The 17,670-nt window shown below is 41.6% G+C and overlaps 1 protein-coding gene across 2 annotated transcripts in view; it reads right to left on the bottom strand.

The window, feature by feature from the left end:
• Positions 1–5,484: 5,484 nt before the first annotated feature.
• The window catches only part of LOC141760811 (uncharacterized), a 51,848-nt gene continuing 39,662 nt past the window's right edge, over positions 5,485–17,670 (bottom strand). Inside the window, exons 1-4 of one of the 2 annotated variants that reach the window (XM_074623892.1) lie at positions 16,732–16,831; positions 15,906–16,110; positions 7,909–8,016; positions 5,485–7,525 (exon numbers count right to left, since the gene is read on the bottom strand). In XM_074623892.1, coding sequence (XP_074479993.1) covers positions 5,873–7,525; positions 7,909–7,965 — 1,710 coding nt within the window. In that variant the 5' untranslated portion in view covers positions 7,966–8,016; positions 15,906–16,110; positions 16,732–16,831 and the 3' untranslated portion in view covers positions 5,485–5,872. Of the gene's footprint in view, positions 7,526–7,908; positions 8,017–15,905; positions 16,111–16,731; positions 16,832–17,670 lie in introns of those variants that run through there. The other variant, XM_074623891.1, reaches the window with a different exon arrangement.

Genomic DNA, 17,670 nt, shown 5'->3' with positions numbered 1-17,670 from the left:
TTCCGGCTCAGAGGAAGCTTGTTAGTGTTTACCTGAGTTGTTTGCTGGTTCACCTGCAGCTCGAGCTCCAAACGGATCAAAGATCTTCAGCTAACAACAACAACTCTCCCGCCATCAGCCCGACAACCACACTTCCGGTTACAAGTACTTCCGGTCTGGTTTTTCAGTTTAAAGTGACAGAAAGTCTCCACCTGGAGGTCAGGAGGGAAACTACAGCTACATGGTTTATATAATGTATATATATATATATATATATTATTATTATTATATTATGACCAATTATATACATTATATTATGACCAATTATATATATTATATATATATATTTATTATACTATAACCTATTTATAGATGTATATATTTATTATATTATGACCTATTTGTCATAAGCCAGACTACTGAAGTATATATATGTAGTTGATTTTCTATAAACTTTAATCTTTGGACTGATAGTGGTTGGTAAAGTCAAATAATACGACATCAGAGGTAAAATCATTGCTTTCCCGTCGGGTCAGTGTTACAGGAACTCTTAGCCTGACAGTTAGCCTTTTAACAAACAAATACCAACATCTATAAGCCACTGAGGGGCGGACGGGAGAACTTGTTTGGACGCGTGCTCTAAAAACAAACCAATGTCCAGTTCGCTGTGCAACGTTGGATCACTTCCATTTATTTACAGTTTCACATCTCACCATCATGTTCTTCCCCTGCAGGCATATATTAACTCTTTCATCCACAGATGAAAGTGAAACAACCTGCATTAAGGCACCGACACAGAACAGTAACTAATGAATGAGGGATGTTTCATGGAGATATCTATTACATTTTTAAAATTACAACTTTATAATATCATGACTTCAATGTGGCCCTAATACTCCGTCGTACCGTCGTACCGTCGTACCGTCGTACCGTCGTACCGTCGTACCATAGACCTACAACAATGATAAATAAAAATGAAAATGTAAACGAAAAAACAGTTATTCATTTCCACTAATGTCTTTTATAGATCCACAGGGAGCCACTGGAGAGGAGCTGAAGAGACACAGGTTGCTGACCCCTGGACTAAACCATACAACAAATTAAAATATTGAACAATTGGATGACATCATAGTTAAATCCCTTCATTTTAATAATTATACTGTAACACACAGCGGTGACATCAACATACTGCTTATCCAATCCATGCCGCTTTCACTACGCTGTGGCGTCTCCATGGTGACGTCTGGTGTCTTTCCTGTGGATGTGAAAAAAATAAAAAATGAAAAAAAATATATATAAAAATATATATACTGTACGTATAAATACTTATTTTTATTTTTTTATATTTTTTGATTTAATAAAAAAATGAAAAATAAATATATATATATACAATTATATATATATTTATTTTTATCTATATTTATTTTTATATATTTTTTTTTTTTTAAATTTTATAAAAAAATTATAAAATAAATGTATATATATATATATATATTTTTTTTACCTGTTAGAGTGTATGTCTCTGTATACGAGTCCCAGGACGACGGTGGTCATCAGGTAAGGAGCTCCCACCACCAGGTGACACACCAGTTTGGAGACAGACAGGAGGCGTGCTGCTGCAGGAGCACCAGGACCTGCTGGTGGTGAAACAACCAGATCCATAAATACTGTATCTGATATGAACGTCAAACATGAGGCGGCATGTGGAGCATCTGGCCTCATGACCTGCGGGCTGTATAACATTCAACATCTTATTAGACGTGTGTTTCCGGAGCTCACCTCCCGTCACGTTTCCAGTAAAACCATCAGACGGTCGACCTGCCTCTCCTCTCTCCGTGGCTCCTCCTGTGTATGAAAACCAGTACGCAACAAAACTACTTAGTTAGGATTAGGCAACAAAACTACTTAGTTAGGTTTAGGCAACAAAACTACTTAGTTAGGTTTAAGCAACAAAACTACTTAGTTTGGTTTAGGCAACAAAACTGCTTAGTTAGATTTAAGCAACAAAACTACTTAGTTAGGTTTAGGCAACAAAACTACTTAGTTAGGTTTAAGCAACAAAACTACTTAGTTAGGTTTAAGCAACAAAACTACTTAGTTAGGTTTAAGCAACAAAACTACTTAGTTAGGTTTAAGCAACAAAACTACTTAGTTAGGTTTAGGCAACAAAACTACTTAGTTAGGTTTAGGTAAAAAAAACTACTTAGGGTATTGTTTGAAGACATTCTTGATAAACTGTGTTTAATCTTTCTACTTCCTGTCTTGTTGTATACATACATGCATTATTTCCTACTTCCTCTCACCTCTCACAGTGAGCCAGCTCTCCGTTGACGCCCCGACGCCGGTGATCACGCACATGTAGAGGCCTTGATCAGACTTGGACACCGCAGGGAGGCTCATCTGCCCCGTGACGGCTGCTCCGACAGGAGATCTGTCCTTCATGAAGATGCTGGCTCGCAGGTTTGAAGAGTTGCTTCGAGTTGTGCAACGCAGAGTCACAGATCGTCCCTCCATCACAGGAAACACGGGACTCTCCAGGATCACGTTACTGTCTTTGATACGCAAAAGAATTAAGAAAGGTGATGAAGGAGAAAAATCATCCACGGATTGTGGATCTTAGTCTCCTTGTTTTGTTAAATATGTCCCCTAGAGCAGGAGTCAGCAACCTTTACTATCAAAAGAGCCATTTTAGGCACAAAAATAAATAAGAATAATGATCTGTCTGGAGCCGCAAAACATGTGATCATTGTGATGAAGGTAACAGTTTATAGTCTAAGTATATAGTATAGAAGTTTAATGCAGTGAGGGCCAAAGAGACAATGTACTACGGAGTATTAGGACCACGTTGAGGGAAAACACATCTGAGATTTACACAATAAAGTCATAACTTTACGTGAAAAAGCCGTAATGTTATGAGAATGAAATCTTAACTTTGAGAGAAAAAGTTGTTATATTACGAGAATAAAATCAAAACTTCTTTCAAATATTTTTTATTAAGAAGCATGTGCATGTCAGTGATACAAACTGTGGGGTGTTTATCATGCCTCATTTTTTATATACATCAACAAAAACAGACAAAACTAGAAACTAAGGGCAAACAACATGGAGACAAGCAAATACAAAACAAAAAGCACAGACACCCTAAGGCAAACAAATCAGGGAGACATTGGCGACATACAGTATATACATAAACAGCTGTAACCCTCCCATCCCTGAGCAGTGCTACCTCGGGTACTAAAGACTATGTGTCTATTGCGTCTTAATTGTCTGTCCCTCCTATAGAGGAGATCATCGGTCTCCAAATCTTTTCAAATACCTCCAGTCTGTCATTAAGGGTGTATCGGATTCTTTCTAGGTGGAGGGGATCAGTCAGTGTTGTTATCCAGGATTTAAATGTTGGCCCGTCTTTCCCTTTCCAGAACAACAGAATCAGTTCCTTTGCACAAAGGAGGGAGTTTTACTCTGAGGAAAATGTATCCTGGTGTATCCCATCAGCTGTTTTAATAAAGTAGCGTTAACGTGTAATTTGACATTAAAAACGATTTTAGGGTTAATTTGTCTATTTTTCTTTTTTACATTTGGTCAAGATTTTTACTATAAGCTCCTTTAATTCATCGTTTTATTGAATCCACGGCTTTTACTAATTAAACACATGAATAGTACGTCGCCATCTTGGTTTTCAAGTCGCCATCTTGGTTTTTGGTCGTCTCCATCTTGGGCTGCATCCCAAAACTCTTAATTGCATCCCTGTTTCCCTCACTTGCGTCTCATCCTTGCGTCTTAGTCCCTCCCACCAGGGAAGCATGGAGAGACGCAAGGAAACCATGCGAGGAGAGAGGAAATGAGGAAATACGATTTAAGCGACATGGGACGGTCGTTTCCTCTGAAGCGTCACGTGAAGCGATGTCCGTTTCTGATGACAGCAGCAGCTGATCACAACTGGATCAGCTGTCAGTCAGCTTTAACAGCTGTTTGTGTCTGAACTGTACTAATACTAATAAAGACAAGTGCTCTTTATACTATTTATTCATTATTAGAGTCTGTAGTTATTGATATTCTGGTTGTGAGTTAATTATTTAATAACCCAGAATATGACTATGGTGTTTTTTGAACACTGGACATTATTTATTAGGCTAAAGGGAAAATGTAAATGATGTAACTCATATCAAACCCGCGTTCAGGAATCATCAGCCTCATGTGACTGAATGGAAATGAGGATAAATGATGTAAAAGGTGTTTGTTGCTGACAGACAGACTCTCCTTCTCTCTCTGACTTTAATAGTTTCATTAATAAAAGTTAACGGGGGAAATAACAGATCATGAAAAGAAAAATCATTCTAAGAAATGCAGAAAGTTATTTTAAGTCAGTTTATCTGGTATTATAAACCCCTCTGACTGTCAGGCTGCTTCACTGACGGTGTGTGAAGGGGAGATACTGCAGGTCCTTCTGCTGCTCAGAGCTTCAGTTAACACAGATTATAACTAGATGGTGACTCAGAAGACAACTAAAATATAAAACGTTTAATCTGTGATCTGTCTTCACTCCGGTATGAAACTCAGTGATGCTGAGAGGTAAAGTTATCAGATCAGTCTGATCGGCAGCAGCGTCCAATCAGTAACTGATATCCAGTAAGGGGGCGTGTCGGTCGGCAAAAGACTTCCGTGCAGGATACACTGGTGTATCCTCGCTCCTCGCTCCTCCGGCAAGCCTCCTCGATCCTCGATCCTCGCTCCTCGATGCACAAATAAGGGCTTTGGGACGGTCTTCAAAATGGCGCACCAGAACTACTTCCGGTTCAAGCGAGGATCGAGGAGCGAGGAAATGAAAATTAAGAGTTTTGGGATGCAGCCCTCGTGTTTTGGCCGTCGCCATTTTGGTTTTTGGCAGACGCCATTTGGTTTTTGGCAGACGACATTTTGGTTTTTAGTGCTAGATTCTGAGGTTTCAACTCCTGTTGTTCCGAATCACATCTTCAGACTAGTAAAGAGCAAGTTTCCACCAAAAGAGAGCAGAAGAAGAAGAACAGAAAGGCAAAGAGCAGGAACACAGGTTTCTCAGATAAGAGGTCATTTTAAAGTGTCGGTCTGCCCGCGCAGAAATTGCATCCTGGCACAATCATGGAGGACGCAGAGTCAGTCTTCAGCTCCTGAAAGCTCATTCTTTTAATAAAGATTGTTACAATTCAATCGTTAGATGATTTCTAATTTTGTATTTTTGATAAGGAAACATGCAGAATGGCACTAAACATGACGTTGGTGTTATCAAAGATGGTGGAACTGTTTTAATGGAACACTTCCTGGCTTAAAGGCAGTGGAATAAAAGTCTAACTAAGGCAAACACACACATATAATAATACACTACATTAATTGTCTTTGGACAAATCCAAATTACATTTTAGTAAAGATCAGAGTCTTTAGCGGCCATGTGGGAGAAAAGGGATCTTCTCATCACATGACGCTAGTCCAGCAGTCACATGATAACAGGTGGTTGTATTCGGTGGGGGGATGGTAACCCCTGTCTCTGTTCATAGATGGTCTCTGGTGTCGGATGTGAATGTCCTCCTTGATCTTTCTCCAGCTGTTGACTCGTGGATGGATTATTGAACGGGTCTACGGGGCACAGGCCCAGGGGGTCGACTACAGTCAACAGTTTCTGGTCTTTACCAAACAATTCATCCAGAAAATACTCAGCAGATTAATGCATGGTAAAGAATTAAATATATAAAAGGAAGAAAGTATGTAGTCGTAGCCACGACAACACACATGCTGTTTAGAACATGAAGTTACTGTTGGTCAGACTTCAATGTGGAGAGAAGCTCTGAATATAACAACACAGCTATCAGGGCATGGGGAGGAGGCCGGAGGAGACAGCTAGCTAGGCTCTGAAACATGTTCACAACGATGCAGTGTGAATGCGCTGGTGGGATTTAAGGTTACTACCCCGAGAAAACGTTTTACCACATTGGTCACACCAGTACGGTTTCTCACCACGGTGAATGCGTTGATGTGATTTCAGGTGACCTGATGTAGTGAAAGCTGCTCCACATTCATCACAGCTGTAGGGTTTCTCTCTAGTGTGAATGCGTTGGTGGACTTTAAGGGAACTATCCTGAGAAAAAGTTTTACCACATTGGTCACACCAGTACGGTTTCTCTCCAGTGTGAATGCGTTGATGTGTTTTCAGGTGACCTGATTGAGTGAAAGCTGCTCCACATTCATCACAGCTGTAGGGTTTCTCTCCAGTGTGAATGCGTTGATGTGTTTTCAGGTGACCTGATGTAGTGAAAGCTGCTCCACATTCATCACAGCTGTAGGGTTTCTCTCCAGTGTGAATGCATTGATGTATTTTCAAGTAACCTGATTTAGTGAAAGCTGCTCCACATTCATCACAGCTGTAGGGTTTCTCTCCAGTGTGAATGCGTTGATGTATTTTCAGGGTACCTGATTTAGTGAAAGCTGCTCCACATTCATCACAGCTGTAGGGTTTCTCTCCAGTGTGAATGCGTTGATGTATTTTCAGGGTACCTGATGTTGTGAAAGCTGCTCCACATTCATCACAGCTGTAGGGTTTCTCTCCAGTGTGAATGCGTTGATGTATTTTCAGGTTAACTGATGTAGTGAAAGCTCCTCCACATTCATCACAGCTGTAGGGTTTCTCTCCAGTGTTAATGCGTTGATGTGTTTTCAGGTGACCTGATTGAGTGAAAGCTGCTCCACATTCATCACAGCTGTAGGGTTTCTCTCCAGTGTGAATGCGTTGATGTATTTTCAAGTGACCTGATGTAGTGAAAGCTGCTCCACATTCATCACAGCTGTAGGGTTTCTCTCCAGTGTGAATGCGTTGATGTATTTTCAAGTAACCTGATGTTGTGAAAGCTGCTCCACATTCATCACAGCTGTAGGGTTTCTCTCCAGTGTGAATGCGTTGATGTATTTTCAAGTAACCTGATTTAGTGAAAGCTGCTCCACATTCATCACAGCTGTAGGGTTTCTCTCCCGTGTGAATGCGTTGATGTATTTTCAGGTCACCTGATCTGGTGAAAACTGCTCCACATTCATCACAGCTGTAGGGTTTCTCTCCAGTGTGAATGCGTTGATGTATTTTCAGGTTAACTGATGTAGTGAAAGCTGCTCCACATTCATCACAGCTGTAGGGTTTCTCTCCAGTGTGAATGCGTTGATGTATTTTCAGGGTATCTGATCTGGTGAAAGCTGCTCCACATTCATCACAGCTGTAGGGTTTCTCTCCAGTGTGAATGCCTTGATGTATTTTCAGGGTACCCGATTGAGTGAAAGCTGCTCCACATTCATCACAGCTGTAGGGTTTCTTTCCAGTGTGAATGCGTTGATGTATTTTCAGGCTACCCGATTGCGTGAAAGCTGCTCCACATTCATCACAGCTGTAGGGTTTCTCTCCAGTGTGAATGCGTTGATGTATTTTGAGGGTACTCTGAAAAGTGAAAGTTTCCCCACATTCATCACAGCTGTGGGGTTTCTCTCCAGTGTGAACTCTCAGATGAATCAGTCCCTTTCTTCCTCTCCTTTTCTATAGCAACAGACATACAGACAGAGAGAGAGAGAGTCAGTGAGATGCCATGGTGGAGCGACCTATCTAGAACCATAAAGAACATTAAAACATGTCAGTGGAACATAACCCACAATGTTCCAGTCTGACTAATGCACTACCACCTGTGACAACCAACCGTGGTCCCTCTGTAGACATTTGATTGGTCACCATAGACGCCCCCTTGACATTTATTAATTCTCACAATTATGAATTGTCCCGCATGCTAACGTACGGCACACTAACGTACGGCACACTAACGTACGGCATACTAATTAATATTAATTTAGAGTATTTCAGGAAGAAGAGGACTCTTTAATATATATAAGGCCTCAACTAACAGAGAAAATGAACCTGCAGATGACCTTTTGGCCTTTTGGAACAGCTGCTGAGCGTCCAACGTCGTCCATCGCAGCCAACATCGCACTGCTGATCTTGACACGTGTCAGCGGGATGGAACACTCCTTCAACACCTGTAAAATAACAATACAGAAAGACTATTGTTGACACTTTGTCTTGTGAAAAAAGGGCAATTAATAAACATATAATCAGTAAACATATAATCAATAAACATACAATCAATAAACATATAATCAATATACATTAGGGCTGCACGATTATTTATCATTATTATTAAAAAACTTGACAAATCTCCCTTTAAGGTGCATTTTGAAGTAATAAAAAATGTGAGATTAATTTGTGATTAATTGAGATTAACTATGGACAATCATGCAGTTAATTTATTAATTATCAGGCGACATCCCCATTATGGAGTTGCATTATGGGAAATGTAAAACCCAGTATAGTTGAAGATTAACCCATACCGCGCACTAAGTCAGTCATTCATTCAAACAAGAAACACATTGAGGTAGAGACCTCATTTCCTGTATAGCCGAGTAAAAAAGTATGCATTCATACTGTGATTCATACACAAAACTGTTGAACTCTTTCATTTTAAAACTCATGTATAGTTATTACAGATAGAAGTATTTTGATGTCCTTATTGTATTTCTTCTATTCTATAGTTGTGTCTTGGCTTTACCAGCACAGTGCATGCTTCTGTGTTTTTTTATTTCTCTGTTTATTGTTATGCACCAAAAACAATAAGGCTAATTCCTTGTATGTGTAAACCTGATTCTGATTTCTGCTATTCTCTCTCTTTTAGCTGCTTTTTATGGGCTCAGATCAATCTCAATATTAATGAATGCACACAGAAGGAGTCACACATGTATCTGGTGATTTATATATAAATGACTCTCTCCACAAAAATATTTTTCAATGCACACAAACACAGTTATCGTTATATATAAATGTAAAAAAAACAATCCACATAAAAAACTAAGGTTCACAAATATATTTCTGACACACAAAAAAATGTCTTGTTTTAAATAAATGTAATAGAAATCCACAAATATATGTACTTAAAAGTATTTGATCAGACTTCCGGTCGATAGGCAGATGGAGTAGACGCAGTAGCCGGTGCTCCGGTAAACTTTTCATTTTTATACCATCCAGCCCTCTAACTTCCACGCCAAAACGAAACCTTTTTTTTTATTTATCTAATTTTTCTCCTGACCGACCCTTTTATTTTTCACAATGACTTCAAAAGGAGCCAAGGGGAGCAAAAAAGAAGATGCTAACGTTAGCTTAACACTGGAGGCTATCACCACGCTGCTCGAGCAACACCGTGATGCGCTAGCCACTGAGTTCAGAACATCATTCAGCCAGCTGGACTCCAAACTAGACCAAACACGGCTCACAGTGGAGGACCACGGCCAACGTGTCTCCTCCTTGGAACTAGCTGCAGAAGACCTCAGCCAAAGAGTCGTGGATCTGGAGAACGTGTGTACCACCCTGAGCGAAGATAATGCTAGGCTAAAGGCTAAGGTCACCGACCTGGAGAGCCGAAGCAGGCGCCAGAACATCCGTATCCTGGGTCTCCCGGAGTCCATTGAAAGCGGACCCCCCACTGAATTCTTCTCAAATTTGCTGCGCGAGGTGTTCGGTACCGAGACACTGCCATCCCTCCCAGAACTGGACCGGGCCCACCGCTCCCTAGCTGCTAAACCGGCCCCCGGACAGCGACTGCGCCCGGTTATTCTCCGCCTGCACCGGTATCAGGCGAAGGATCTGCTCATCAGAGAGGCACGGCGGAGAGGTAAACTGGAGTTCCGTGGCCAGCCCATCCGTGTTCTGGAGGACTACTGCCCTGAAGTTGTGAACCAGCGGGGGGAATACAGAGACGTGATGGCAGAACTTTATCAACTGGGACAGAAGCCTGCTCTGCTCTACCCAGCCCGGCTCCGGCTGACGCTGTCCAGCGGAGCCAGAAAGTGGATCAGCTCAGTGGACGAGGCACAGAAGTACATCAGCAGCCTCCGCAGGTCACCGGAACATTCATAAAGGGACTCTTTAGTAACTATGGACCCCCTGGATGAGAGGTATCACTGCTTATAGCCCTACCAGTTTACACGTAGTGCGGCGTATGTTAACTGTCACGTGGGTTTGTTTACATCGGTTCATTTATCCAGACTATACGTGTTTCTGCGCTGCTCTCTTGTAAAGCTACATATACAGACAGTTGCAAACATTTACAAGCAAACATGACTTTATTGAGCCTGGTTCTATACTGGCTCTCTGGAGCTGTTATCACATATGACAGCTTTGCCCTCTCTGAGTGTTTCAATGAGAATCTGCGCTGGATTTTAAAGGGCCAGTTGAACTATTAGTTCACATTTTAAACTGGAATTATCATTTTAAAGACTGGTTATTCTACGTTTGTTAGTACTTAAGTGGGTCTTGTCCTGTACCGTTAATTCAACTATTTAGCTATCTGGTATGGCACAAGTGAATCCATGTTTTCTCCCTTTTATTTCTGTCTACTTTGAAATCACAATTCCGTATGACTGTCTGATTCCTGCTTCTATGGTTTTGGTGAAATTTTGTTTTTAATTTTGATTTCTGATTTCTGAAACTCGTGCTAGAGCTTCCCAGCTTCCACAGTTCATAAAGTTGATTGTTTAAGCCAAAATATTGTTTAAGAGGTGCTTGTAATCTACTTTTGTATGTATACCGGAGCAGCAGTTAATTTAGTTTAAGACAGGAAGAGTTGTTGTTGTGCAATGTTTGTTCTGAAGAGCTTGCTGCTTTCTTTTTTAGCAGTTTTCTTGGTTGGGGAGGGGGGTGGGGGGAAGGGATATGTCACTGCCAGTAACACCTTAGTAACTTACACAAACCTATTACTGTACACTAGTCACTCCTGGTCTTCACTGACCTGCTACAGCTGTATCTTAAAGCAACCACTTGAATACTGTGCTCACGTCCTAACCTTTTTAGTCAAGCTGCATGGATAGGCACTTAAAACTACAGAGCTGGAATGTCAAGGGTTTGAACCACCCCATTAAAAGAAAGAAGGTTTTCTCACACCTCAAACAACTTAAAACAGAAATAGCCTTCCTGCAAGAAACCCATATTCTCAGTTCAGACAGTGGTCGTCTTCTGTCATGCTGGATGGGGCAGAAATTTCACTCCGCTTTTCAAGCCAAAGCCAGAGGGGTTTCAATCCTTATCAGTCAAAGGGTTTCCTTTAAACCACGCAATGTGATTGCTGACAGGTTCGGTCGATATGTTATTGTATCTGGGAAATTATATGACACACTGGTAGTGCTTGTGAACGTGTACGCCCCTAACTCAGATGATGTAGGTTTTTTCGAACATTTGTTTTCTCTGCTGCCAGACCTCAACACATACTCTCTCATACTTGGTGGTGATTTCAACTGTTGGCTAGACCCAGTTTTAGACCGATCTTCCACTAACCCCAGCACAATAAGTAAATCAGCCTCTTTCATTCAAGCCTTTCTCTCTGACTACGGTGTCTGTGATGTGTGGCGCTCTCTACATCCAAACGACAGGGAATACTTGTTCTTCTCGCACGTCCATCATACATACTCCAGGATCGATTATTTTTTTATCGACAACCAACTAGTCCCGCTGGTTCAGTCCTGCGCCTATCAGAGTATTGTCATTTCAGACCACGCTCCTATTGGTTTGACCATGTCCCTCCCTGGCGTCCCACAGAGGAGCAGGCACTGGCGGTTTAACTCAACCCTACTGTCTGACGATAATTTTGTGAAACATATGGAGAAAGAGATAGCCTTTTTTCTTACTACTAATATATCCCCTGAAACCTCTAGCCTAATTGTATGGGATGCTCTTAAAGCTTATCTTAGGGGGCAGATCATAGCATACACCGCTCAAGTGAAGAGAAAATCCTATAAAGAGCGCTTGGATCTGGCCCACCAAATTGGAGAGATTGACAAACAATATGCTCAAACTCAAAGTCCAGACCTTTATAAAAAACGATTAGAACTCAAAACCAAATTTGACCTGCTTACAACTCACTCAACTGAACACTTGCTTTTAAAAAACAAGGCCAGGTTTTACATATATGGAGACAAATCTGACAAAATGCTAGCCAACCAACTCAAAGGCTTTAAAGCAAAACAAAATATCTCCAAAATCCGAATGTCAAATGGTCACATAACTTCAGATCATTCACAAATTAATGAGACATTCAGGGATTTTTATTCCCAGCTTTACACCTCAGAGTCTCAGGCCGATTGTAATGTAATTCTTGACTTCCTGCGCAGTCTAAATATTCCCAAACTTTCTTTGGACTTCAGGAAGAGACTGGAAGAGCCCATATCTCAGGCAGAAATAGCTTTAGCAATTTCCTCAATGCAGTCAGGTAAGAGTCCGGGTCCCGATGGTTTCCCGGCAGAATTTTTTTAAAAGTTCTCCTCGCTACTTTCCCCACAGTTATGTTCAGTCCTATCTGAATCCTGTAGGCAAGGTTCCCTTCCTCAATCATTTACCGAGGCTTGTATCACTCTCATTGCTAAAAAAGGTAAAGACCCAACCGAATGTGCCTCCTACAGGCCTATCTCCCTCTTAAACACAGATGCAAAGATTTTGGCTAAGGTCCTAGCCCGTAGACTGGAGAATGTCATTCCTACAATTATATCCGAAGACCAAACTGGCTTTGTCAGGGGCAGACAATCGTACTTTAACATACGACGACTATTCAATATCATCTATTCTGCCTCTGAGGAAGTCCCTGAGTGTGTTGTGTCTCTCGATGCGGAGAAAGCATTTGACCGTGTTGAATGGAACTACTTATTTGCTGTTCTGAACAAATTTGGTTTCGGCCCGAAATTTACCTCGTGGAATAAGCTACTATATTTGCATCCCTCAGCCTCAATTCGTACTAACTCCCAGCAGTCTAAACCATTCAACTTACATCGTGGAACCCGTCAAGGGTGCCCTCTGAGCCCCATACTTTTTGATCTGGCCATCGAACCGCTTGCCACAGCCTTCCGCAGTTGCGGGGACATATCTGGTATTTGGAGGGGCAGCACAGAGCATAGGGTCTCACTTTATGCTGATGACCTCTTGCTCTTTGTCTCAAACCCGGGTACCTCACTACCCCCCGCTCTGTCGTTGCCCAATCAGTTTGGTCAATTTTCGGGATACAAATTAAATCTCAACAAAAGCGAGCTTTTTCCCATCAATGATGAAGCACGAGCCTTAGACCTCACCAACCTGCCTTTCAAAATTGAAAAAAATAAGTTTTCCTATTTGGGCATCTCAATTACTAAAAAGTACAAAGATCTATTTAAGGAGAATTTTATTGCTCTGTTAAACCAGATTAAACAAACACTGAAACAGTGGTCACCTCTGTCCATGTCTCTCGTGGGGCGTATCAATTCCATCAAAATGACCATCCTACCCAAATTTCTTTACCTCTTTCAGGCCCTACCACTTTTTATCCCCAGATCTTTTTTCAATCAACTTGATTCAATTATTTCCGCCTATATATGGCAGGGTAAGCGTCCCCGTCTTAGCAAGGTACATCTCCAAAAAACCAAGGCTACTGGTGGTCTGGCACTTCCAAATTTTTGTTTCTATTATTGGGCTGCTAACTTGCGATGTCTTGCGTTTTGGTCTTACTTTTACAATCAGCCCGACTGTCCTTACTGGGTAGCGATGGAACTCCACTTGGACGATAACCTGTCTGTTCTTGCATTGCTTGGATCCTCGCTTCCGCTCCCCTCAATTAAATCTATTAGGAACCCGGTAGTTAAACATTCTTTAAGAATATGGGCTCAATTCAGGAAATACTTTGACTTGGACAGCTTTTCTACTCTAAGCCCCATTGCGTCAAATCATCTTTTCAAACCATCTATTCAGGACCCTGTTTTCCAAGAATGGCACAGGAAAGGTATTGTGCGTTTCAAAGATTTATTTGTAGATAATACTTTGGCATCATTCGAGCAGCTAAGCAAAAAAATTCAGTCTTCCGAAGTCCAACTTTTTTAGACATCTACAAGCAAGGCGCTTTGTGCTCTCTCAGTTGTCCAGCTCCTCTGCATCGACGGACACGGCAATTGTCAATACGATCCTTTCTTTAAATCCATCACACAAAAGACTTATCTCCACTCTCTATGGCATGATATCAGACTTGAAGCGTGCCCCCATGGACAAGCTCAGAGCAGCATGGGAGGAGGACTTAGGCCTCTCTCTATCACCGGATACATGGAATTCCATATTGAAGCAGGTTAACTCATCCTCTCTATGTGCTCGTCACTGCTTACTTCAGTTTAAAGTGGTGCATAGGGCTCATATCTCAAAAGCCAAACTGTCTCGCATGTATCCTGAGATTAGTCCCAAGCCTCCCTTATTCACATGTACTGGTCATGCCCTAGTCTTACAAACTATTGGACGGAGATCTTTCACACTCTATCTCAGGTGTTAAACGTCAAATTAGAACCAAACCCTCTAGTTGCTCTGTTCGGGGTCACCGGAAGTGAGACGCAATTACCTGCAGAAAAACGACGTACCTTATCCTTTGTTTCCCTTCTGGCTCGGCGAGCAATCCTGCTCAGGTGGAAGGGCGCTGCCCTTCCCACTCACACACAATGGTTGGCGGACATCATGTCTTGCTTAAAGCTTGAGAAAATCAGATACTCGCTTCAATATTCACATGGGAAATTCCTGAAAGCATGGGGCCCTTTTTTAGATACATTCCAGACACTGTAAATACTTGATTACTAAGTACAGCTTGACTACATCACAAAGTATTCAATCATTCATCGCAGGTCATTGGCGTGACAGTTAGCTTTCCATATGGCGTGCTGGCAGTGACTGGGGAGGGATTGTTTTATTGTTTGTATAAATCCTTTGTTTTGACTTGTTTATTTGTTGGCATTGGTGCCAGCTGCTAATAATGTATACTCATACCTGTCATTCTTTTTTGGTTACCGAATAGAGCTGTACCTTTGCTATATACTGCAAAAAAACCCAATAAAAAGATTTGATTTAAAAAAAAAAAAAGTATTTGATCAAAAACACATTTGGATGTTGTTACATTTATAAACAAACTGCTGTCATGTGTGAACTTCACTGTGTTCATCTGTGTGGGTTTTATGAGATTCCCGACGTGCACGACCCACAAATGCATTTTTTTCAACAGGAAATCATCCGTAGCCAATCAGATGCGCTGGCTAACGCTAGCTAACATTAGCTATGTGTTTGTTTAGCCCAGGGGTCAGAAAGCTTTACTATCAAAAGAGACATTTTAGGCAAAAAAAAAATTGCGTCATGCAGGGCTCAACATCGGACATTTTTTGGATATTTTCGGGACATTTGTCGGACATTTTTCTGACCGTTTTTTCTGAAATCTTTCCACATTTTTTCGAAGTTTTCTCAGACAATTTTTTAAAAATACATTTTTTGGACAATTTTTGACTTTTGTTCTGAATTCTTTCAACATTTTTTTGACATTTTTTCAGAATGTTTTTCAGACTTGTTTTGGACATTTTTTCGGACATCTTTTTTTTTGACATTTTTCGATTATTTTCGGACATTTTTCAGATATGATAACGTTTCCTGTCCGTGACAGAGTTAGCATGCAGCTTTAGCTCTGCTCTGTCTAGCTCTGCTTTTCCTGTCAATGTGTGAAACCCAAAGTGTTTCCATCCTTTACTGGATGTGTAGTGTTTACCACGCTGGATTTAACATGGGAGGGTGCAGGTCGTATCCACGACGACCCTCCAACGTTTTACACTCTCTGAGGTTTGTTTTGGTTGACGGATACGGAACGGATACGACGTCACGTTACTCAGACTACCACAATAAAAGCGGTAACTTCCTTCTACCTCTGCATAGACTCAGATGAAGCAGATATATCCATTCCCCCCCCCCAGCTGCCACCTCAGTAGATATTGATGAACAGTTGGAGCTGTTTTCTCCTCTTCTTGGTGTCGTTATGAAGCCATGAAGTCATGAAGTCATGAACACTGACCTGAACATCGGTGGGATCAGAGGACGAGCCTGCTGCTGGTCTTCTGGGGACCTTGTTGCTCCGCTGGTCCGGGTTCTGCTGCTCCTCCTCCGGCTCGCTCTTGTAGTGCTCCTGGTCCTGGTCCAGGTCCTGGTCCTGGTCTCTGTTTCAGAAAGTGTGATGAGTGTTTTATTTCCTCATTGGTTCAGTCCGTATGGAAGGTTTACTGTGTGTCAGATATCAGTTTGTTACTCTGGACTGTCTAAAGTGACTCTTTTATGTGCCGTCAGTCATTTCTTTGAACATTCAGATATCACACAGCATCAAGTGTCTCTCAGCTCAGAACCAAACCTCTGCATGTCCTTCTTCTTTATAACACTGTGACTGTGAACACAGACAGCTGTCAGTCTGTTAGAGCAGCTTAATGTAATGTAGACTAGTCTAATACAGTCACACTAAAGCTGAATAAATCTATTTAATGTAATGTAGACTACAGTCTAATAGTCACATTAAAGCTGAATAAATCTATTTAATGTAATGTAGACTACAGTCTAATACAGTCACATTAAAGCTGAATAAATCTATTTAATGTAATGTAGACTACAGTCTAATACAGTCACATTAAAGCTGAATAACTCTATTTAATGTAATGTAGACTACAGTCTAATACAGTCACATTAAAGCTGAATAACTCTATTTAATGTAATGTAGACTAGTCTAATACAGTCACACTAAAGCTGAATAAATCTATGTAATGTAATGTAGACTTCAGTCTATCACACAGTCAGCGTATCCGTGCATTACCATCTCTAAGTGGATCCAGATGGAGGCTGTGTCTCTTAGTTACCTGTTGCCATGGTGAATCGTAGTATCGGAGCTCCATTGATGATGAAGGCTGTTTTCATCCTCACATTTGATGGAACAAACTCTGATCAGCTGTTCTGGAGCCGAAACCTTTTCCATCTCAGAGTTTGTTAAAGCTGCTTTCTGAACCGGGCTCCTGGTGCTGGTGCTGGTGCTGGTGCTGGTCCTGGTCCTGGTCCTGGTCCTGGTGCTGGTGCTGGTCCTGGTGCTGGTGCTGGTCCTGGTCCTGGTCCTGGTCCTGGTGCTGGTGCTGGTCCTGGTGCTGGTGCTGGTCCTGGTGCTGGTGCTGGTCCTGGTCTGTTCAATCAGAGAACAAGAGCACACATTAGAGAGAGCTAATGCTAACGCTAACAGTGAGCCACACAGCAGCAGAAGCTAACAGGCTAACTAGCTGTTAGCTTGTTAGCATGGAGCTAACTAGCTGTTAGCTAGTTAGCATGGAGCTAATTAGCTGTTAGCTTGTTAGCATGGAGCTAACTCTCTGTTAGCTTGTTAGCATGGAGCTAACTAGCTTTTAGCTTGTTAGCATGGAGCTAACTAGCTGTTAGCTTGTTAGCATGGAGTTAACTAGCTGTTAGCTTGTTAGCATGGAGCTAACTAGCTGTTAGCTTGTTAGCATGGAGCTAACTAGCTGTTAGCTTGTTAGCATGGAGCTAACTAGCTGTTAGCTTGTTAGCATGGAGCTAACTAGCTGTTAGCTTGTTAGCATGGAGCTAACTCTCTGTTTTCGGGTTTAACTCGGTTCATATTCTTCTTCTCCTCTTGGACTTCCGGCTCAGAGGAAGCTTGTTAGTGTTTACCTGAGTTGTTTGCTGGTTCACCTGCAGCTCGAGCTCCAAACGGATCAAAGATCTTCAGCTAACAACAACAACTCTCCCGCCATCAGCCCGACAACCACACTTCCGGTTACAAGTACTTCCGG

This window comes from Sebastes fasciatus, chromosome 22 (assembly GCF_043250625.1).
Source record: "Sebastes fasciatus isolate fSebFas1 chromosome 22, fSebFas1.pri, whole genome shotgun sequence".
NCBI lineage: Eukaryota > Metazoa > Chordata > Actinopteri > Perciformes > Sebastidae > Sebastes > Sebastes fasciatus.
Note: the sequence above shows the minus strand (reverse complement) of the source record. Positions and strands in the feature narration are given on the sequence as shown.